The sequence below is a fragment of the Neomonachus schauinslandi genome, chromosome 12 (genome assembly GCF_002201575.2).
Source record: "Neomonachus schauinslandi chromosome 12, ASM220157v2, whole genome shotgun sequence".
NCBI classification, from domain to species: Eukaryota; Metazoa; Chordata; class Mammalia; order Carnivora; family Phocidae; genus Neomonachus; species Neomonachus schauinslandi.
In genome coordinates this window covers 103,788,471-103,812,840 of record NC_058414.1, presented here as the reverse complement: position 1 = coordinate 103,812,840, position 24,370 = coordinate 103,788,471, and the positions used below count along the sequence as shown (strand labels likewise).

Here is a 24,370-nt window from a genome sequence, read left to right as displayed (position 1 = left end):
GTATAACACTAAATCAATATTTCTGGGGAAGAATGATCTGAATTACAGTGTGTATCTTTACCAAGTGTGTGTGTGCACGTTTGTGTGTTTGTGTTTTTCTATAGATATATGATCAGTCAAGTCTCACAACTCTGCTTTATGTGAAAGCAGAGTGTAGCCTATATTTTCAAAAATTATAATAAGATGATATATGCAAATCAAAAAATATTTATACACATAAGCTAAAATGACTGTCATCTGTAATTAAAATTTTGTTAGAGGAAAAAAATCAGTGATTTCTGATTTGAAAGCCAAGACAGTATTCCATTAGAATTACTAGGAGTAATATTGTATTACAATTACTATCAGACCACAGAATAGAGGAGAGCATGAGGAGAACGTATGAGAAGGATGAACACTCACCGGGGACACAGTCGCTCACTGACTTGAACGTGAGTGACCCCTCAAGAGACTACCAGTCTCTGATGGAGAAGGAAGACGTTGCTGAGGAATTGATAAACTGCCCAAAAGACAGGTTTACCATGGGGAGTAGCATTGAAGACTCCAAGTTAGGTTGAATCCATTATCTTGGTCTACAGACAAGGACTTTTTAAAACCAGATACAGAGGTCAGAGGAGTAGAGATGGAGACAGGAGGTCAGCATACCACTTCCTAAGTAGTTAGAGCAAAGGCTCACTGGCCAAGAAAGATGAAGGTGGCACACATTCTTTTTATCCAGTAAGTTCTCAGGAGTTATAGCTGATTTGCTGTTTCTTCTGTCAAATGGATGGTGCTGAACAACAATGCAAAGCTTTTCTCATGTCCACCCCACAAGCAGAAATGGGAAGGGGAGCTTTCACTAGGACTCTGTCCCCTTTCCTTAAATATCCTTTGCTCCCCAATTCATGCCATAAGGTGCATGAATGACTCAGAAAATACAGTTTTTCTTATTCTCATGTAGAATGGCAGATTCTCTCTCCATAGCCTCTGCTCTCCCCCCACCTGTCTCTACTTCAGCGACCAGCAGGCGCTGCTGCGGGTGCTGCCCATCCCTCGGAGCCCCTGCACCTGTGTCGGCTGGGGTGGACCCCTCCCGCTGCAGGGCAGGGCAGCGCTCTCGGCTTCTCCACCCAGCGCTCAGGCTGCCCTGCCATACAGGCTCATCTTTCCACCAGTGGTCAGTCTTTTTGTCTCCAAGATATACAGGATTTTAGGGTTATTTATTCATATATTGCATTGAATGTTGTCCTACTCTTGAGGGCAGGTAAGTGTATTTTCTTAATTAAATCTGAGATTTAATGACATCACAACCAGCCAATATCCCGATTTTCTCTTGCACACACTGATGACTGCATTGCTTGGACCAACTACTTGAGTGATCAGGAAGGGCACTGGGAAACTCTGGCTTCATCCTGTTTGAGAGTCGAGCCTAAATGCGCTTAGTTTCAGGATCCCTATGCAGTCCTGGGCACTCTCAAGAAGCCTCTCACCCAGGGCACAAACAAGGATGGTGAGGTTACAAGATGCACAGGGAGACAGCACCTCAGCCCGAGAAGGTCAGATTGGGAGTCTGATTAAAACCATGAAGCATATGGTGAACATCAGCCTCTTCCCCCCAGAGCAAAGGACTGAGGTCTCTTAGGCTTCACATGCTGAAGGACAGAACAGTTACGGGGGAGAAGGGGGATGAAAGGGGATCTCTTTATACAATAAAGGGTCATCTTCTATCACTCATTATTCCAAATGGGAGTGCAAGCTCACAAAACAAGTAAGTGTAGGGAAGATCTAAATAAATGAGTAAGGGATACTTCCATAAACAATGATTACAGGAAAGTGCAACTGTGAGTTTTATCTTCATGATTTAAAGCTAACGTGACGTCAGAACACCATACTCTCATACAGTGCTGTCACAAACAGTACGGACTATGACGAAATCTGAAGCAGTTACCATAAAGGTGAACTCGGACAACATACCGACATAATGGTTGTGCACCTCACGGGCCCACCGCACACTATTCTTAGAGCAGTGCTGCAGGGTCCAGGTCATTACTGTCCTGTCACAGACGAGGAGATGGAGGCTTTGCCTGGGGCCACCAGCTAATGAGGGCAGGACTGAGGCTGGAGCCCGGGCTCAGCTGGCTCCTTCGCTCTCCCACACCCATCCTTTTCATATGGGGTACAGTGATGGAAAATTGGTAAGCCGAAAAGTAAACACAAAAGCTAGAAAATGGGTTGAAAGAGAGGGTAGAAACCAAGGTTATTTATTTCTGACACTCTCACATTTTGGTGACCCCGTGAGGCCCCAAAGAGACACTCAGGTAAAACTGTAGCACAGTGGGAGCTTTATTTTGAAATGAAAAATTTTTAACATGCAGTTCAGGGGATGTGAAAAACTTAAGCTTTATCCATTCCTTTATCTGAAGAGATTATTTAAGTAAGTGTCACGAAATGGCCAAACCAAAGTTGTTTTGAATTTGATCTTCTTCCAATTTTATGAATTTTATGATTTAACTAGAAAAGAAAATCTAGAACTATTTTACTGCCTGGGTTGGAAAGCCAGTTTATGTTGAATGGAGTTTTTAGCAGCATCTCAAACATTTGTAAGAAGCCTACAAATGAGGGGGGGGGGGTCTTTGGGCTTCACTGCCTTTGCAGGCCTCCCTGAGCCCAGTGAATCACTGGTGGGCACATACTATTAGAGAACCAAGGATCTTGACCTACCTTTTCTTCAAAGAATTTTCGCCTCAACTTGGCATCTGTGGGAGGTACCTTTCGCCTCAGGTCTTGGTACCACTTCCTGACCACGTGTCCCCTCCAGCAGGCTTGGATCCTAGAACACAGATGTTTGAAATGACTCACTCAGAATGGCCTTAACAGGTATTTCAAAACAGGGTGAGGCCCTGGGGAGGCAGTGGCCAAGGAGGGAGGCAAAATCCCTCCTTCCTTTAAAATGAGTCATCACCTGGCGCTGTCATAGAGTGTCTGCGGGTGAGGGGGACCCTTCCTACCTTGTCGCACACTTTATTTTGAATAGCCGGGCTCCGTCGTGAATCACTCTGGTTTGATACTGGCTCTTTCTGCAGAGAGGGCAGGTTTTTTTATTTGCGAACTTTTCAAAAGCCTGGAGGCATGCCTGAAGAAAAACATTTCACTTAAAATTTTATAAGCAATTACTTATAAATAACATTTTTACTTCTAATGTAATTATAGTGTTCTTTTCTCTCTTAATTATGAGATGGTCCAATTTAGATTATAAAGGGAAGGAGTTTCATCAGTTAACACCTTCCTCATGAAACTTGTTCCAAATATGAAATTTTACAAGAACATACAGGCAGATACATCATAAACGTGTGAAAACCACTTGTGTCAAGGTAGATGATCCCAGTGTAGAAGGCTACCATGCAGTCAAGTCGTAGGAAGCCAGCTGTCACTCACTTTGATGAACATTACTAACAGCACTGTGTTATACAAACAGTTGTGGTTCTTTTGTCACATAAAATTCGTGATCTTCAAAACAGGATGAATTGTACCGTAGCCTCAAGTCAGATTTCTAACCAAGTGGTGATTATGGATAAAATGAGTGGTTCTTCTTAGGAGACTTTAAGTGAGTAAGAGCTACGAGGCTGACGCGCTGCGCACTTTGGGCGGGCGGGGGGATGTGGTCACTCACTCTGTGAAACACGTGTGAGCATGTGAGCAGCACCTGTGCACGGGAAGACAAAGAGGTTTGAAGTTTAAATTCGTGTCAGAAGAACAGCAGCATAAATGCATTAATTAAAAGAAAAATTCTGAATGCTTAAAAGGCTGTGTTGTTTCTTTGAAAAGTTAAAAAAGCAGATTAATAACCTTGATATTTCTGATGTTTAAGTTGAGCACAGCACATGTATATAATTCAACAAGAAAAACTAAGTTAACAACAATCTGAAACATCAAACACATGATGTTTGCTAGTAAGCCATTAAAATTAGCGTATATTTACAACTTGTGAAATAGCTTTGTTTCCTGGGTAGATGAGAAAGGATGCAAGCTGGAGTGGTGAGGGGAGGGCCCAGCCCACACCAGGGATGTGGGGGAAGGAGGGGCAGAGGGTAGGGCTTTGTTCAACTGAGCTGCACTCCTCAATTGCTTAGCATCACACTTATTAACTGCGACATGCGTAAATTGAAACCGAGAGTTTCAGAAATAAATCCTGGAGACATAGGAATCACCTTTTCTTTCTTAAATGTGGGGAAAGTACGCTCACAAGAAAATGTCACCTCTCGGTGACCCAAGGTCCCCACCACACAGTGATACTCTGGGCTGGAGGATGAGGAGGAAGGTGGGTGGCTCTTCTGGAAGGAGAGCCAGGGGATGATAGCAGGACACTAGCAGGAGGGAGCTACAAGCATGGAGGGAGCCTGGTGAGGGGCCGAGCTTCTCTCCAGTGTGTGGGACCAAGAGAAGGGAGGGCAGGCAGGACTCCCTGGGACGACTGAAGTCTCAGACACTTGGGCCACCTGATCTTGGTAACATTTTCCCATTTTTAATGTGACCCCCCCCCCCACTCTACTCTTTCCTTCTTAAATAGGACAAATGGAAGAAGTATTGCAATAAACAGAACTCACAAAGTTATAAAACCTTGACTTGAAACTTACTGCCAATAAGCCTAAACTGGAAAACCTCAGCAATATGGGTCCTTTTAAATTATCACCATTTAATCTAATAGCAGGCTTTTGTGTGCTCAAGTCCCCATTCTTTTTTTTTCTTCAAATTTTTATTTAAATTCTAGTTAGTGAACATACAGTGCAATGTTGGTTTCAGGAGTAGAATTCAGTGATTCATCACTTACATACAACACCCAGTGCTCATCACAAGAGCCCTCCTTAATACTCATCACTCATGTAGCTCATCCCCCACCCTCCGCCATCCAGCAACCCTCAGTGTGTTCTCTGTCTTGAAGAGTCTCTCAATGGTTTGTTTCCCATTGTCTGTTCTAGTTCTGTAAAAAATGCTGGTGGTATTTTGATAGGGATTGCATTAAATGTGTAGATTGCTTTGGGTGGCACAGACATTTTATTTGTTCTTCCAATCCATGAGTATGCAATGCTTTCCTATTTCTTTGTGTCTTCCTCAATTTCTTTCATAAGTGTGCTATAGTTTTCAGAGTACAGATCATTTACCTTTTCAGTTAGGTTTATTCCTAGGTATCTTATGGTTTTTGGTGTAACTATAAATGGGATCAATTCCTTGATTTCTTTTCCTGTTGCTTCAGTATTGGTGTATAGAAATGCAATGATTTCTGTTTGTTGATTTCATATCCTGTGACTTTGCTGAATTCATGTATTAGTTCTAGCATTTTTTTTGGTGGAGTCTTTTGGGTTTTCTATATGGAGTATCATGTTTTGTCCAAATCCTTGATGATTTGGATGCCTTTTATTTCTTTTCATTATCTGATTGCTGAGGCTAAGACTTCCAGTACTGTGTTAAATAGCAGTGGTGAGAGTGAACATCCTTGTCTTATTCCTGACCGTAGAGGAAAAGCTCTCAATTTTCCCCATTGAGGATGATATTAGCTGTGGGTCTTTTGTTTATGACCTTTATGATGTTGAGGTATGTTCCATCTATCCCTATTTTGTTGAGGGTTTTTATCAAGAATTGATGCTGTATTTTGTCAAATGCTCTTTCTGCATCTATTGAGAGTATCATATGGTTCCTATCCTTTCTTTTATTAATGTGGTGATCACGTTGAATGATTTGCCTATATAGAACCAGCCCTGAAGCCCAGGAATAAATACCACTTGATTGTGGTGGACTAATCCTTTTAATGTACTATTGGATCTGATTTGCTAGTATCTTGTTGAGAATTTTTGCATCCATGTTCATCAGGGATATTGGCCTGTAATTCTCCTTTTTTGGTGGGGTCTTTGATTTCAGAATCAAGGTAATGCTGGCCTCATAGAATGAGTTTGGAAGTTTTCCTTCCATTTCTATTTTTTGGGACAATTTGAGAAGAACAGGTATTAATTCTTCTTTAAATGTTTGGTAGAATTCCCCTGGGAAGCCATCTGGCCCTGGACTTTTGTTTGTTGGGAGATTTTTGACTATTGATTCAATTATTTGCTGGTTATGAGTCTGTTTAAATTTTCTATTTCTTCCTGTTTCAGTTTTGGTAGTTTGTAGGTTTCTAGGGATTTGTTCGTTTCTTTCAGGTTGCCCAGTTTTTTGGCATATAATTTTTCATAATATTCTCTTAGGATTATTTGTATTTCTGTGGTGTTGATTGTGATCTCTCCTCTTTCACTTATGATTTTGTTTATTTGGGACCTTTCTCTTTCTTTTTGATAAATCTGGCTGGGTGGGGGTTAGTTTTATTAATTCTTTCAAAAACCAGCTCTTGGTTTCATTGACCTGCTGATTGTTTGTTTCTAAATCATTTATTTCTGCTCTGATCTTTACTTTTTCCCTTCTTCTGCTGGTTATAGGCTTTATTTGCTGTTCCTTTTTTAGCTCCTTTAGGTGTAGGGTTAGGTTGTGTATTTGAGATTTTTCTTCTTTTTTTTTTTAATTTAAATTTTACTTAGTTTACAGTGCTATATTCAGTGATTTATCATTACATACAACACCCAGTGCTCATCACAAAAAGTGCCCTCCTTAATACCCTTCATCCATCTATCCCATCCCCCTACTCACCTCCCTCCATCATCCCTCAGTTTGTTCTCTGTTGTTAAGAATCTCTTATGGTTTATTTCCCTCTCTCCCTTACTCCCCTTCCCATATGTTCATCTGTTTTCTTTCTTAAAGTCCACATATAAGTGAAATCATATGGTATTTGTCTTTCTCTGACTTACTCACTAGCATAATACATTCTAGCTCCATCCACGTTATTGTGAATGGCAAGATTTCATTCTTTTTGATAACTGAGTAATATTCTGTGTGTGTGTGTGTGTGTGTACATTTTCTTTATCCATTCATCAGTTGATGGGCATTTGGGCTCTCTCCATAGTTTGGCTATTGTTGATAATGCTGCTATAAACATTGGGGTGCATGTACCCCTTCAAATCTGTATTTTTGTATCCTTCAGATAAATACCTAGTAGTGCAATTGTTGGGTCATAGGGTAGTTCTATTTTTAACTCTTCTGAGGAACCTCCATACTGTTTTCCAGAGTGGCTGCACCAGTTTGCATTCCCGCCAACAGGGCAAGAGGGTTCCCCTTTCTCCACATCATCTCTAACACCTGTTGTTTCTTATGTTAATTTTAGCCATTCTGACAGGTGTGAGGTGGTATCTCATTGTGGTTTTGATTTGTTTCCCTGATGCTGAGTGATGTGGAGCATTTTTTCATGTGTCTGTTGGCCATTTGTATGTCTTCTTTGGAGAAATGTCTGTTCATGTCTTCTGCCCATTTCTTGACTGGATTATTTGGTTTTTGGGTGTTAAGTTTGCTAAGTTCTTCATAGATTTTGGATACTTAACCCTTTATCCCATATATTGTTTGCAAATATCTTCTCCCATTCTGTAGGCTTTTAGTTTTGTTGATTTTTCCTTCACTGTGTAGAAAGAAGCTTTTTATCTTGATAAAGTGCCAATAATTCTTGCTTTTTGAGGTAGACCTGTATTGCAATATACCTCCCTCTTAGGACTGCCTTTGCTGTATCCAAAGGTTTTGGACTGTAGTGTTTTCATTTTCATTTGCTTCTATGTACTTTTTAAATTTCTTTAATTTCCTGGTTAACTCATTCATTCTTCAGTGGGATGTTCTTTAGCCTCCATGTATTTGTGGTCTTTCCAAATTTTTTCTTGTGGTTGACTTCAAGTTTCATAGTGTTGTGGTCTGAAAATATGCATGGTATGATCTCGATCTTTTTGTACTTGTTGAGGGCTGATTTGTGACCTAGTATGTGATCTATTCTGGAGAATGTTCCATGTGCACTTGAAAAGAATGTGTATTCTGCTGCTTTATGATGAAATGTTCTGAATATATCTTTTAAGTCCATCTGATCTAGTGTGTCACTCAAAGCCATTGTTTCCTTGTGGTTTTTCTGCTTAGATGATCTGTCCCTTGCTGTAAGTGGGGTGTTAAAGTTGCCTACTATTATATTATTATCAATGAGTTTCTTCGTGTTTATTATTATTATTATTATTATTTTCGAGAGAGTGTGTATGAGTGGGGCAGAGAGGGGCAGAGGGAGAGGGAGAGCGAGAATCCTAAGCAGGTTTGGCGTGGAGCCTGACATGGGCCTCGATCTCACGATCCTGAGATCATGACCTGAACTGAAATCAAGAGTCGGATGCCTAACCAACTGAGCCACGCAGGTGCCCCTCTTTATGTTTATTATTATCTGATTTATATATTTGGGTGCTCCTAAGTTGGGGGCATAAATATTTACCATTGTTAGATCTTGATGGGTAGACCCCTTAATTATGATATAATGCTCTTCTTCATCTCTTGTTATGGTCTTCGTTTTAAAATTTAGTTTGTCTGGGGTGGCTTAGTCAGTGAAACATCTGCCTTTGGTTCATGATCTCAGGGTCCTGGGATTGAGCCCCAAGTCAGGCTCCCTGCTCAGCAAGGAGTCTGCTTTTCCCTCTCCCCCTGGCCCCTCATCCCCTTGCTTGTGCACACACACTCTGTCTCAAATAAATAAATAAGTGAATGAATGATTGAATGAATAAATAAATAAATTACTTTGTCTGATATAAGTATGGCTACTCTGGTTTTCTTTTGATATCCATTAGCATGACAGATGATTCTCTATCCCCTCACTTTTAAACTGCAGGTCTAAAATGAGTCTCTTATAGGCAGCATATAGATGGATCTTGTTTTTTTTTATCCGTTCTGATACCCTGTAGCTTTTGATTGGAGTATTTAGTCCATTTACATTCAGAGTGATTATTGAAAGATAGGAATTTATTGCCATTGTGTTACCTGTAGAGTTGGTGTTTCTGGTGACATTCTCTGGTCTTTTTTCCCCCACTCAAAGAGTCCCCCTTAATATTTCTTGCAGGGCTGGTCAAGTGGTCACGAATTCCTTTAGTTTTTGTTCGGGAAATTCTTTGTCTCTCCTTCCATTTTGAATGAGAGCCTTGCTGGATAGAGTATCTTGGCTGCATATTTTTCCCATTCAGCATGTTGAGTATTTTTTTCCACTCCTTTCTGGCCTGCCAAGTTTCTGTGGACAGATGTGCTGCAAACCTGATCTGTTGTCCCTTACAGGTTAAGGACTTTTTCCCCCTTGCTGCCTTCAGGATTGTTTCCTTGTCTGTGTATTTTGTGATTTTGACTATGATATGCCTTGGTGATGGCCGGCTTTTGTTGAATTTGATGGGAGTTCTCTGTGCTTCTTGGATTTTGATGTCTGTGTCCTTCCCCAGATTAGGGAAATTTTCATCTATAATTTGTTCAAATAAACCTTCTGCCCCTTTATCTCTCTCTTCATCGTTCTGGGTCTCCTATGATATGAATGTTTTTGCATTTTAATAAGTCTCTAAGTTCCTTAAGTCTACCTTGGTGATCCATTACCTTTCTTTTCAGCTTATTTTCCATAATTTTATCTTCTGTATCACTGATTTGTTCCTCTACTTCATCCATCCTCATTTTATGGCATCCATTTGGGTTTACCTCTCAGTTATAGCATTTTACATTTCATCCTGACTAGATTTTAGTTCTTTCTCTCTGCAGTAAGGGATTCTCTAGAGTCTTCTATGCTTTTTTCAAGCCCAACTAGTATCCTTATAATTGTTGTTTTAAATTATAGTTTAGACATCTTACTTATATCTGTATTGAATAAATCCCTGGCCGTACTATCAACAATAGCCAAACTATGGGAAGAGCCCAAAATATCCATTGACTGATGAATGGATAAAGAAGATGTGGTATATATACACGAAGGAATATTACTCAGCCATCAAAAAGAATGAAGTCTTGCCATTCGCCATGACATGGATGGAGTTAGAATGTATTACACAAAGTGAAAAAAGTCAGAGAAAGACAAATACCATAAGATTTCACTCATATGTGGAATTTAAGAAACAATACAGGTGAACATATGGGAGGGGGAAGGATAAAAAGAGAGAGGGAAACAAACCACAAGAGACTTTTAAAGATAGAGCACAAAGTGAGGGTTGATGGAGGGATGTGGGTGGGGGATGGGCTAAATGGGTGATGGGCATTAAGGGGGGCTCTTGTCATACTGAACACTGGGTGTTATATGTAAGTGATGAATCACTGAATTCTACTCCTGAAACCAGTATTTCACTGTATGTTAACTAACTAGAATTTAAATAAAAATTTGAAGAAAAAAATCACTGGCCATCAGTTCTACCTCCTTTTCTTTCTTTTGGGGTGAATTCCTCCATCTTATCATTTTGTGCAGAAAAAAAGAAAAACACAACTAGATCCTGCGTGTGTTTTGGTCTACGTGTTAAAAGAAGCTAGACCTAAAAAAAAAAAATCTATCTATATATAAAATATATACATAAAAATTAAAAAGATAATAAAGGATTGAAAAATAAGAGAAAAAATAAAAAAAAAATAAAAAGGAAGCTAAATCCTATTTTCCTTAGAGCTTTATTAAGCTTTGCAGTACTCTGTGATCAGTAGACTTGCTACCTGCAAGATGTTTGTGCAGGCCTTCTGGGCGAGGGGCTTGTTGCGCTCTTCTCAGGTGGAAGGCTCCCGTGGAAAAGCACCTGCAGGGCGCAGGGGGGCGGGGCTTCATGTAAGCAGCGCTAGTCTCCACTAGGTGGCGCGGTTTTGCTCCCTGGGTAGGATGAATATGGCGGCGCCCTGCTCTCCAGCCCTGGAGCTTAAAGTTCCTGGCTCCCCCTCACTCTTCAGTGAGCCCTCACAGAAGGGCAGTCAGTCACCCCTCCTGTGTCCCCAGCTTCCCTCAGATCCCTGCCTTCACCCCGCCTGTGTCTGAGCTTTTTTATCCCAGGCGGGACTGGGTTTTACAACTCCACAAATTTTAGGGACTCCTGTGGCTTGGACCCACACTGTTCCTCTGGGGGAGGGTCTCTCTTGCTTTTGCCATTTGCCTGGACCACGCCAGGAGAGTGGTTGCAGGACCACAGAGCAGTTCAGAGTTTATGGCAAAGTGGATCAGAGAGCCGGCGCCCAGGCGCAGCGCCTGCAGGCGGAGCCCCGGCTCCTCCGCCTGGAAAGAGTGAAGCATGTTGATGCCACCCGTTCCTCCTGCACCCGGGTCTGATCCTCACACCACCCTATCCACTCCTGGGTCCACCCTGCTTACCACCCGAGCACGTTTCAGCCAGGCATGACCCCGGCGGTGGCAGACTCCTAAAACTTGAGATTTTGCATTCTGCTGTGTATAATACCTTGCGGTAGTCTCGTAAACAGGGCTCCTTTCCCGCCGCAGTACCCACAGTTGTCTCTCTCCCAGATCAACTCTCTGCACTTCCTACCCTCCAAAAGGTGGTTGCCCTTCTACTTACAGACTTGTGGTTTTGTTCCCTCAGTCCTCAGATTAATTTCTTGGGTGTTCAGAATGATTTGATAATTATCTAGCTGTGTTCGAGGGACAAGGTAATCTTAGGGTCCCCCTCCTCTTCCTCCATCTTAACTCCTCATGCATTATAGAATAATCTTTGAATGTTTTATCAACAGATATTTGATGATCTGTATTGAATAACACTGTCCTTCCATATATTTAAAATATTATACTTTTAAATGTCCATAAATGTTTGTTATTGGAAAACATTCTCTGAGATAAAAATAAATGATTAAGTGGTGGTAAATACACTAAAAATGTCCTAGAAGTTGAGATTAGACTCCAGCTGACCTTGAGAACACTTCCTGAGTCATCCTGCTGCCGATCAACTGATTTATTTCCTCATCTGTTAAATGGGTATAATGCGTCCGTCAGCAATGCACAAGAATAACTGAAGTCCTCTGAAATAATTAAATGCTGGGGAAATGCCAACTACTGTGTTTAACAAAGGAAAAACCTAAACACGAGGACAATAACTAAAAATGCAAAATAAACACAAGCATCTATATCTATTAACCAAACAAAAATAAGAATTTAGTGAGAAATTTATAAAAAACAGAAGGGAAAAAATGGTGGGCATGATGCATCCTGATTCCCCTGCTGCCCCACTTAAGATATTCAGTGTAAGTTTTCATTCTTCATACAACAGGCTAAATATTTATAGCATAATTAAAGACGAGGTTGCTGGGGCCAGAAAGACTCCTTGTGGTTCTATTAACTCTTGCTACACTAAAATACTAAATTATCCTAGTTGATAATTCTGTGGTTTGTAAGGGCTAAATTTTTTCTAAGATACCCAGCTTTCATATGCATAAGATTAGGTCTTGATAGAGAACTGGAATACAATAAGTGTGTTTAAAATAACTTGTGAATTCAAATTAGTGAAGAACAAACGTTTTATGACTGTGAACTAACTTGTTAATGATGAAACTCATTAAAACAAATTAAGTTTGAGAGTTAAGTGCCAGGTAGTGAGTAAAGCCCGAGGTTCCCAGGCTATGAATTTTAGGCCTGCTTTGACTCTATTTGCTGTATTTTTCCAGCAAATGTCCGAGTGCTTGCTCTGTAGGAAGCACAATGCTGCACATGTGGGAAACTGTTGTACAGTGGCCACTAGCTTAGAACAAAACGCAAAATTCTAGCGGTGGAAGCATCCCTAACCGCCACAAGATTACAGCAGATTAGACATAGTACAGAAAAACCTATGACCCAGATTGACTGCATGTCATCAACCTTATGTGGTAAAGTTTCATGATTAAAGATTATTAAAAGATTTTACTTAAGGATTCTTATATAAATTCTTTGGAGATATTCAACCCTAGTTTTTCTTTTCTTTTATGATTTCAATTCATAAAACACTTAAAGTTTCCATTTGCTTTCATTCTTCCTGCACTGGGCTCCTCCTAGCAGGTCTCTAGTCGCTCCTCAGCTATTTCCAGCCAGTGCAATGGGAGCATTCCTTTTGTATGAACTTTGTACTTGAGAATATCATTCAGTAAATAAACAAAACTGTTTAATGAGGGTGTTTAGCTCTTTCTCACACACACACTTTAATTAATGGAAAAGAAACTATAAAAGTATTTGAGGTCACGTAGGCGGAAGAAACTAGAACAACGAAGCCTGGGATCTTAGGCTCCAGCTCGGTCTAGTCCCCAAGCCTGCTTATCTGATCTTCAGGCTACACACCTGGGGGCGAAGTTCAAATTCTTCTTTGCATATTGGGCATGGCTGCACAGAGTCCCCTTGCAGGACGGATCTTTGTTTCACATTTTCCCATTCATCTGAGGATAGTGGTGGTGGGGGAGGTTCAAACAAGCCCAGCTTCTGTGCTAAAGTTAAAACAATATGAAATAGAAGTTGCAATATATTTAGGATATAGTACTCATATATAGTTTAATGACATTATTTTGTAAACAAATTTGAAAGCAAAACATACCATGTACTTCCACCATATGTGGAATACTGCTCTTCCATGGTGCATAGAAGTCAATGGTAATAATACCTTCCATTTGTGTTTTATGCTTTTATTTATGAAGAATTGCCTTCCCCTATTTCATGTTCACGATATTCTCTATAGTAGGCAGGACTGCTATCCAATTTTCAGGAAGAAAAGTTGAAGAATACTAGGTTTTCACATGTATTGGCCAAAGGTTCTTACTTTTCACCTAATTTATCTTTCAGTCTTCAGTGTTGTCTTCTTCCAGTTTAGCTCTTTTTTTCTTTTTTTTTTTTGCCACCAGTGACCTTCACAGAATGCGTATCAATCAGGTTCTTCCCTTGCTAAAAATTCTTAGGACTTATAATTATTATCAGGATCAATTCCTTACCTCAGCAATATTTGAGAGCCCACCATGTGTCCCTGGGGATCAAACATGGAGCTCACGTCCCCGTGGGAGCTGCTGCAGCTGGGGCACAGTGCTGGCAGGGGCTTGAGCACCAGTGTCCACCCTCATACCACCTCCAAATGAGGGAATGGGTAAAGTGCCACTCTGTGGGCTTTCTTTGGCTAGAAAGTGAAGTGTTACGTGTACAAAACAAGAACAGGAAGCTGTACCAGGAACATTCAAAAAAAAGAGTACAAAAAAGAGCTCTTAAAAATCAAAAATCTTATAGTAGAAATGTGAAAGTCAACTCAAAGACTGGAAGAGGAAGTTACAGTAATCCCATAGAAAGTAGGAAGATGAGATAAAGCAGGAGACTGAAGATAAGAAAACTAAAGGACCAGTCTAGGAGGCCTGACATCTGAAAGACAGACATTCCATAAAGAAAACAGAAAATCAAGAGTAAAGATCTTAAAATAGCCTAAAACATTTCCTAGAAGAGGATGTGAGTTTCTAGTTTGAGAGGCCCCAGGAGGGCCCAGAACAAAGGATTCACACCAAATCCCGCCACTATGAGACGTCACAGGTGTAGGCACAAAAAGCAGATCTCAAAGTTTTGTGAGAGACAGAAAGAGAGACAAGTCTCAAAAAGGGTCAGGAGTCAGAAATACATCAGACTTACCTCCAACAACACAGACATGAGAAGGCAAACCTTTCAAAATTCTGAGAAAGACTCCCATATGGAAATTCTTCATTAGCAAACAACGGACCATAAGAGAATAAAGACATCTTTGTGTCTCTAAGCTTGTACACTGGTCTCTTGTGCACTTTTTCCCCGGAAGCTGCTGGAGGAGCAACTTCACCCCAGTGAGGGTATACACTAAGAAGGAGAAGCTGTGCCATCAGAGAGAGGATCCAGTGCAAGAGAACCAAAGGGAATCAGCCCACAGGTGATGCCGAGAAGACATCCCAGGCTGACGGCTCTGCACCAGCCCCACAGAACAACTGGTGCATATGGGAGCAGAGTAATGGAAGGTTTCAGAAGGAATGTCTCCACAAAGATAAAATCAGAAGATCACCACTGTATTTTAGTGGATGGAAAGAATATACTTCTGAGATTTGGGGGAATGAATTTTGGGTCTTTTCCTGAAATACAAGACATATTACAAAACTATATTGAATTAAAACAGTAAAATCCTGACATAGTAACAGATCATACCCCAAATCATACATCCTGACTCTCTCTTTCTCCCTCTCTTGTATGAGCATGAAAAACTTGGCAAAGGCAAAAGATAGGTAGATAGTGGTTTGAGGGAAGAATCTAATGTAAGTTTTTATATCAACTGATTTTGCCAATGCTGTATGCAAATTTAGATGAGGTCTAAATGTGAAAGGCAAAAATGTAAAGGTAAATAAAGAAAATGTGGGAAAATCTTTGTGATCTCAGAATGGCTAAGGATTTCTTAAATCACCCAAAGCATAAACAATAAAGAGAAAAACTGATGGATTTAACAGTAATCAGAATGAACATTTTATTCAATATAAAATAACATAAAATTAAAAGATGGTGCCAGACTGAGAGATCTTCTCAGTGGCTACATCAATTAATATGTAGAGTACATAAAAAATTCGAGAAAATCAGCAAGAAGAGACCCAAGTGCAATATGATGTATAGATAACAGTGAAGAGCATATGGTTCAACACATATTGGTAACTAATATATATAATAGTAAAAAATTTTTTTTATAAAGAGCTACTGGAAGAATAATTCATTTACTCTCCTTTTTAACCTTACTTATTTTCCAAATTGGGAAGTCCTTCCTGATGTCTAATTTAAACCTTTCCTGCTAAACTTACTATGATGATCTAGTTGATCATCTCCATAAATTATATAGGTACAAGATATTCACTACCTGACTGTGTAACATCATTCCAAGCCTCTGCACATTCTTGAGCTGTGCCATTTCCTAGAATACAAATATCACTGTCTGCAGTAATGAAGTAATGAGTGTCCCCTGGCCTTGCTGTAGCAGCAGGCTCCCCCTATACCGTGCAGCTGAGTCTGCAGGCTTCCCTGCGCCTCCTCCATCCAGCACACTTGCGTGAGGGCACAACGCCCCCAGACAAACCTAGTTTCCATGCCCAGCATCATTTAAAAATCTTTTCTATTTCTAAATTTACAGTTTAAAATAATGTGAGACTTGCAAAGGTTGTAAAGCCAGTATAAAGAATCCTCATGTGCCTTTTACCCAGTTTTCCCAAATGTTAATATTTTCATAACCCTAGTTCAATGATCAAAACGAGAAATTAACGTTGATCGAACACTGCCAATTAATCTGTATTCCTTACTGGGTTTCGTTCTTGTGTCACTGAAGTCCTTTTTTTGGACCGATTACACGTAACACTCAGTTGTCATGTCCCCTTCGTGTCTTATTATCTGGGACAGCTTCTCTCTCTTCATTTGCTTTTCTTGACACTTTTGAAGAGTACTGGCCAGGAAGTGTGTAGACTGTCCGTCAATTTGGGTGGGTCTGATGTTTCCTCATGATTAAATTCAGAGATGCATTTTGGCAAGAATACCCTGGAGGGGATGCTGTACCTTTCTCAGAGCATGGGATGGGGGCCATGTCGGCGTCTACCCCTTTGGTGATGGCACTTGGGTCACGTGGTCAGGGTGCTGCTGGCCCAGTGTCACCAACAGGGGGCGGCTGGGCTTCCTGCTTCCCTCTGTGGGGTGTGGGCACGCTGTGAGGCCGTATCCACACCGTGCGTCTCAGCATCCACCGATGCTTGTTCTTACTGTGCTGTTGGCCGGATGGTGATTTTCTATTTCTGGCCCCTGTCTATATATTTATTAGTTGTCATTCTACTGTAAGAAAGAGCTTTTTCTTTTCCATTACTGACTGACTGGTTGATTTCCGCCCATGTGGATTAGTGGATATTGATTGTATTCTACTATTTTTATTTATTCTGTGTAGTACTATCTTTGTTTTCTTGCTCGTATTGTCCTCATCATCATTTTTAAACTTTAGTACATACATTCTTTCTGTAAGATTATAAATTAGAATCATTTCTGTTCCAGAAAAAATTATACTATGAATCTCAACTAGATTCCTTAGCTCTAATAAGCCAAAAAATGAATGACAAGATTAACTTACCTAAAGTTAATGGTGGTGGTTTTGGATCAAGAACATATTCTTTTTCTGGATCTTCCACTTTAGGGCCTTGTATAGTTTTTTTAAGTCCAGTATCTATTACTGCTTTTGTATTTCTTTTTAGAGATTTGGATCTGTTCTCTCTCTTTTGTACCTTTGTCTTAGAATGATCTGCTATTGAAAGATTTCGAAGTTGAAGATCATGTAAAATGTGATCTTGTAAAGCAACTGCAGTGACTGCTAAGTTATCTTGTTTAGATGAATGACCCTAAAAAGTAGGAAAAAAACCTTATCTATGGAACATTATGTAATGTATCATTTGGAAGAAAACTTAGGCTTTAATACTCAATCCGGGTGGCATACTAGATCAAATCTAATAGTGAAGAATGCTTGGCCCACGTTACATAAGTGCAGGAAAGCCCAGTCTCATCATTTATGTTGGTGACATAGTACTATCTTTTCATTTAATTACTGAGGTCTTAAATATAATATGAATTAATTCATTATGACCTATAAAAGTTGTGCATGCCTGAACACATTCTTTTTCACTACAATTAAATTAGACTCTAGGCAAAATCTTGCTTCTGTAATATGAAAGGGAATCTTGCATTTAAGTATGTGCTTTTTTGGAGAAAACAACGCGGAACAAAACTGCTGGGCACGTATGACGTGCTTGCAGTCGGTACTGTGGCAGATAGTTCCTCATTGGAGCGAGATGTGCAACCATATTTTTATGCTTTCAAACAGCTGGATTAAATTATAGTCATGAGTAAAACAGTGTTTGTTTTATTTTTTAAAAAATCTTAAATTTAAATTCAATTAATTAGCACATAATGTATTATTAGTTTCAGAGGCAGAGGTCAGTGATTCATCAGTCTTATAGAATACCCAGTGCTCGTTACATCATGTGCCTCCTTAATGTCCATCACCCAGTTACCCCACCCCCCTCCCCACCAGCAAACCTGTTTATTTATTACGATTAAGAGTCTCTTACGGTTTGTCTCCCTCTCTGATTTCGTCTTGTTTTATTTTTCCCTCCCTTCCCCTTTGATCCTGTTTTGTTTCTTAAATTCCACATATGAGTGAAATCATATGATAACTGACTTTCTCTGATTGACTCATTTCGCTTAGCATAATCCCCTCCAGTTCCATCCACGTCATTGCAGATGGCAAGATTTCATTTAAAACTGTATTTGTTTTAAAACAAGATTCTGTACCTTGTTTTTTGACATGCTGAGTCAGGCAAACTTGCTACTTGGGTATATCAAGTTATATCATCATATCACATTCCTTTAATTCTTCCACTGTAAAAACATAATCAACAGAAAGTCAAAGTTAGAGTGTATGTAAACATCTCTTATAAAGTCTAGAGGGAAGGTATGTTTGAGAGTCTGATATGGGAATGCCTGCCAGAGCACAGCACTAAGCTACGCACTGTGATTCTGGCGGGATTCAAGCCAGTCATGACTGATGGGGCCCTGCCCTCAAATCTCCAGCTGGCTGGAGGGAGCATATGAATTTGAATGAGAACAGTCCATCACTCAATATAATATTATACATAAGTACAACAAAATTTGAGACTGAAAAGATCAGAGAATAATAAGTGAAATACCTTTTTTTTTTTTTTTAAGGTTTTATTTATTTGAGAGAGAGAGCGTGCACAGAGGGAGAGGGAGAAGCAGACTCCTTGCTGAGCAAGGAGCCCAATGCAAGACTCCATCCCAGGACCCTGAGATCATGACCTGAGTCGAAGGCAGACGCTGAACCAACTGAGCCACCCGGGCAGACCAGTAAGTGAAATACCTCTTAAAGAGAGAACATTTAAACCGGGATTTGCAGGACAGAGAAGAGGGAAGTGAACAAACCACACTACAGTTACCAGAGGACAAAGGCACTCAGGAACTCGGCATACGGTTATTATTTAGGAGGGAAGGGGAGCAGTGAATATACTGGGATGCACGGGGCGTACTGGCTGCCTGCAGTCTGTCCAGAACACAGAGGGACAGAATGTCAGGGGCAAGCCTGGCTTCCAGTCTTGGTCCAGCTATGTGCTGGGCGACATGCTGTCTGACTTCCAGCTGCCTCACCTTGAAACAGGTGTAATTACGCTCCTTGCAGGATTACGTTTATGAGATCACCTTTGTAAAGTATCCGAATGGGCCCTTTCATGCAGAAGATACTCTGTAAATGGTTATTTTGCTTCAATTCCATTTGAAACTGGTGGAAGAATTTGAATTGGTCCTTTCGGTTTTTAGGCAAGGGTACAGTTTCTGAAGACAGGGTCCAAAATACACAGAATGGGGAGAAACAGTAAGTTATTAATCTAGGAAATGGGGCCTAATTTTAAGACTAGAAAGGAATTAATCCAAAATATGTATCTAAGGATCAACACCTGCATTAAACTAGTGCTGGAAGGTAGAAGTGGGGATGTGGAAACAGAGCTGTGAGGTCTCCAGGGCTCAGTGACGGCGAAGCTGCTTTGAGAAACTAGATGGTAGTGCTTGCTTCCACTTCTGGCCTCAAGGTGCACGAAAGAAGCTCCTGTCCAGTGTTTCATCAGGACAGTGTAGACTGCAGAAATGGTACAAGGTATTTAAAATGCTGTAGATCCCTTCCAGAATCTTCTACCTTCAAAACGCCTATCCCCTGGCAGAACAGAGTTTACATCACACTAAAAACTCTTTAACAGCGGCAGCTAGCTGTCTACACTCTGCAGTCTTCCCTTGAGTGTCTCTGCTGTGAGCTTTTGAAAACTGCCCCTTCTACGTCCCATAGCGTCATTACAGTTCAGGGTTGGGACCCAAATCCAGAGATTAGTGACTCCTGGCCTGCAGCAGTGGCGGGGTCAGAACCTTAATCCTGTCGCGTCCGAAGAGCCAACATTAACGGGATGTTCCTTCTTGGCTAACTGCACCACTAACACCGGTAGCAACGCTGACCGCCCTGGTGGCCAACTCGTTAGCGGTCGCCCCGTCGCAGCGGCCGTGCGCTAACGAGAAGCACGCACTGCGCGGCGGGACCGCTGCCGGCTGTCGCGGCTGACCGCGGCTCCCTGTCGGGACGTCCGGACGAGCGGGCCCCGAGCGGGCAGCGCTCCCGGGTTCCGACGCGTCTGGGACACCCCTACCTTCGGGCGCGGCTCCCTTCCGGGGACGGGTGGCGTCACCGCATCCAGACACCGTCCCCACTGTGGGGCCCTCCCGAGAGCGGTCACGATGCAGCCCGCGGAGCTGGGGACCGGCGACCTGGGCCTCCCGGCAAGGTCCCCGCGGCCCCTCCCGCCCCGCTCGCTCAGGCTGCCCCTGTGCCCGGCACCGACCCCAACCCCCGGCCTCCGCGCCGCTCGCCGTTGCCCAGCAACCCGGCGCGCATGCTCAACGGCCCCGCCCCGCCCCGCGCAAGGCGCCAAGTTCGGGGCCACGGCGCGCGTGCTCTGCGGCGCGGCCCCGCGCACGGCCATACCGCGCATGCTCGGCGGCTCTGCCCTGCGCACTCGGCGCACCTGTCCATCGCCGGCTCGGCGCTTCCACCGCGCGCACGCTCGCCGGCCCCGCCCCGCGCACGCCCGGCGCGCGCACGCTCGCCATGTGCTCGTCGGCGCCCTGGGTGCACTCCCCTGAGCTGTGGGCACCTGCGGTTTCGGCACGTTTGACAGGCTCTCAGCCATGTTTGCTCAGATGTCAGTCCCGTGCGCCCAGTTACATGTGTCCGTTCTTGATGCGTGTGCACCTGTCGCTCACCGACGCTCAGTTCATTCCTAGTTCGTCTCCCTCTGCTTTCGGGTGATCTGTGTCGCCGTGCCCTCCCGCGCCCGCCCTGCGGGGCGTCTCCTCCCCTGCAGGTGCACTGCGTGCACCAGCTGTCATTTCTGCTTGCTTCCCTGCATTCTTTGTGTTCTCCTACTTCTCTGGGTGCCGGGCCATTTTGGATTAGATGCCAGTCGCAAATTTTATATTATTGGGTGCTGGATTTTTCATGTTCCTTTGAGTGACTTTGAGCTTTGTGTGTGAAGCTCAGAGTGAGTCACGTGGGAGCAGTGGGTTGACTTTCTCGAGCGCCACGGGGTCCCCACGACCTGAGCAAACTGTTGGGCCCTTTTCCAGGGGAGCTCGCGTGAGCTCCGACAGGTGCTCTGTCCCCCACACGCTGCGGCCAGCAGACCAACCCGGCTGGAGACCCCGGGCCCTTCCTCCAGGGCCTCGCCGATGCCCTGTGGGGCCTCCTGCAGTTCTTAATTCTGTGTCTGCAGATCCACTGTTGGCCCTGTTCTGGTTGTGGCCTGGAAACTCCTGGCTCACTTGGTTTCCCTTTGCTTAAGGATGAGAGTCACGTGTCCCAGAACCATTGTTCCATACATTTTGTCTGATCTTTTAGTTGTTTGAGATAAGAGCTTAAATCTGGTTCCTAAAACTCCGTCATGGCCGGAAGCAGAAATCAGAAGTTCCTCTTTTTTTAAATGACAGTGACTCAATTGTGTTAAACTTTGGACTTTTATTGAAATGAAGTTCAGCTGAAAGTATATAGAAAACATACAAAATGCAAATAGTCCCTTCCTTTTTTTTTTACTTCTCTGAAAGCAGGTCTAAAGAAGTAACCAACTAAATTGATTAGAAACTGGTCATTGATCACTAAAAGACCTAAAAGTTAAAATGTTTGACATGGCTTTGGAATAAATAGTATTCTACTGTGAAACAAGATAATTTGAAGCTCCACCTCAAATAATTATTTTCTTAGTAGAATTCAATTTTCTAAGCGGCCACTCCTGTTTGGAAGTTTTTAAAAAAACACTAAAAACAAGCTAATTTTTTTGATAAGCCAAATTAAATTCATAATTAAGTTAATTTTAAGTTATTTAAGCTTTCCTAACAAATACTGTAATCTTGATTTATGTTTCAGTGGTGATGGGTCTAGAGCACAAGTAGGGGTCTCTCTGTGATGCTGAGTTTTGTATTCCGTGACTGAGTGTTAGGACTGTGCGGAGGGCAGGGTGGGAAGCTTTGGGTTTAGATAGGTGGACCCGAGTTCAGATCTAGACTGACTTTTTAGGGGTCTGGATTTGGCAAGTTACTTTGTTTTCTGAAACTATGGGTCCCTTCTACGTAAGGGGGACATTTGCTACTTCTCTGGTCAGCATCTGCCAGCACTTCAGCAACAGCCCTGGGGATTCGTCAGTCCCAGGATGGAACATATGACCAGCCTGAGCTAGTCAGAGAATCAGTGTCCTGGCCACAGTGACGTAGCTGGCATGGGTCTATGACCTAGCTGGGCCAGTCAGGTGGACTCAGTATTTTTGTGGGAGCAACTGGAAAATTCTTTTAATTCTTCCTACTGATGTAGAAACAAGAGGAGACATGAAACTGCAGCTGGGACAGCTCTCGTGTCACCCAAACGTGAGAGCGGGCGCTGGGGGGCCATCCCATGAACCAAGAGGATCACACAGGAAGCCACACCGACTGAGACGGGGTCCAAGCCCTGGCAACATAGGTGACGCCGTGAAGCCAGCCCTCCTCAGTGATTTTACTTACCTGAGTGAATGGGTTTCCTGTATGCTTCAGCCAGCTTGGGTCTGGTGTTCTGTTACTTGTAGCAGGAATCATTTGGACGATAAGCGGGTGTACTGTTAAGCACCGTAATCGTGTGGTTAGATTAGAAACCGTCTCACGTGATGTAGTGCTTAGTATGGTGCCTGCTACTCTCCGTATCCGTTTTAAGGTATCTTTCCTGAACTCCATGAAGTTCTAAGAAAAATCCCCATTAAAAACTGCCCCCCTCCATCCGAGTGTTTAAAATACCACAACAGTTTTACTACCGGCATGTTTTCTACCCAAAAGAACTTGGTCTTTCTTGTTAGCTACACAGAATATTTCTCTGCAGGCTTTTGCGTGGAAATTTAACCTTGTAATTATGACCTTGTAATTCTTGACAAAATCATAGCTGACATGGTTGGTGTTTAAAGAAGATGCCCATCGGCATAGTCTCCGCTAGACACCTACATGGATCAGAATGGTTCTATTGGTTCAACATCCTCCTCCTCTCCTATTTAATATCTGAGTGCTCTCACATTTCTTCTTTGTAATCCACAAAATACTCTTAATCCTATCCGATGCATATTCTATTCCTGCCTCTTAACCCAGTCCTTGACACTGAAAATAAATATAAGGAGCAGAAGTCCGCGGCACAGAGTCCATCTTCTTCCTTAATATAGCTTTCAAGTTTAATTGTCACTGCAAACACACTTCCTTCAATTTATTTCTTAGTCTTTGGTATTGTCTTTAATTTTCTACCAACACTTCTAGATTTATTACTGATTTCTATTTATAAACTTGCTTCCACCCTAGTGCTTCCTTTTTTTTCCCCCCTCAAATAACTCGAGTCCTTTTCTGTATTTTGTGACACATGAGGTCTAGCAATTTTGGGGGAATCTGCCATCTTTCCTCATCCCACAGCAGTGGTCACTGTAGAGACTCAGGCATTCTGGTAAGAGTTCCTAAAATATTTTCTTTCCTAGAGATTATACTAGATTTTGTTTCATTTTTAATAAAGAAAGAAAAAGAGCTTAGGATGAGTTATTTTACCTCCTGGGACAAAATGCATACATATATATATTTTTTAAATATGTAACAAAAGGTATGATGATACATTATTCCTGTTCACATTACAACAGTGGTAAAGTAACACTGATGAAAATATCTTGTGCACTGGAGAAATGAGGAGGAATCATCTTATTTCAGTTCTTGGTCTATAAAGTCATGGGTATAACAAAGGAGCTCTGTTAAAAACTTGTTTTCTGAATAGAAAATGAGCAAATTCATTCTTTATTGTTGAAACCAGTGTAGCTAGAAACAATTTATCACTTTGGTAAAGAACAGTGTCCTGTTATGATCTAAAAACTGACATGATAAAGATATTCATGCTAAAAATGCTGAGATCACCATGTACCAGACACTTAAAAAATCTTGTCAAAAGCAATTAGTACATATTCATTGTATCAGAGGAGTTTGATTGGGTAATGTGAACCCATTTCAGACGTTTGTGATCTTTCTGACCTAACTGGAAGTTTTAGGAGGTGTGTAAAAGCAGTACAAATGCCAGGTTACTAGCACAGTCTCTATAATAACCCGGACATCAGTGCATGCTGGTTGCCAACCACTGCAGCTGAAGCACAGTTTCTCTAAACCTGAATTGGTTTATGCACTGGTATGTTTCATAGAGAGGGAGCTGTTTCCTGATTAAATCAAGGTAAATTTTTTTAATTGATGGTTTTTATTTAAAAACATTCACTGGCAAATTAAGCAGATAGTACAGAGAATTCCCAATCCATAAGGTCAACATTTCCCTAATACCACAACCAGATAAAGATATAAGATTACAAACCAATATCCTCATGAACATAGATCCAAATTCCTTAATAAAATATTGCAAAT

General features: G+C 41.9%; 1 protein-coding gene across 1 annotated transcript in view; it reads right to left on the bottom strand.

Moving 5' to 3' along the window:
- Window positions 1-18,191, bottom strand: part of RNF32 (ring finger protein 32) — a 44,125-nt gene extending 25,934 nt beyond the window's left edge. Inside the window, exons 1-6 of the mRNA XM_021692947.1 lie at window positions 18,164-18,191; window positions 16,950-17,214; window positions 13,157-13,299; window positions 3,650-3,682; window positions 2,988-3,112; window positions 2,701-2,809 (exon numbers count right to left, since the gene is read on the bottom strand). Coding sequence (XP_021548622.1) covers window positions 2,701-2,809; window positions 2,988-3,112; window positions 3,650-3,682; window positions 13,157-13,299; window positions 16,950-17,214; window positions 18,164-18,178 — 690 coding nt within the window. The 5' untranslated portion in view covers window positions 18,179-18,191. The remainder of the gene's footprint in view (window positions 1-2,700; window positions 2,810-2,987; window positions 3,113-3,649; window positions 3,683-13,156; window positions 13,300-16,949; window positions 17,215-18,163) is intronic.
- Window positions 18,192-24,370: the final 6,179 nt, after the last annotated feature.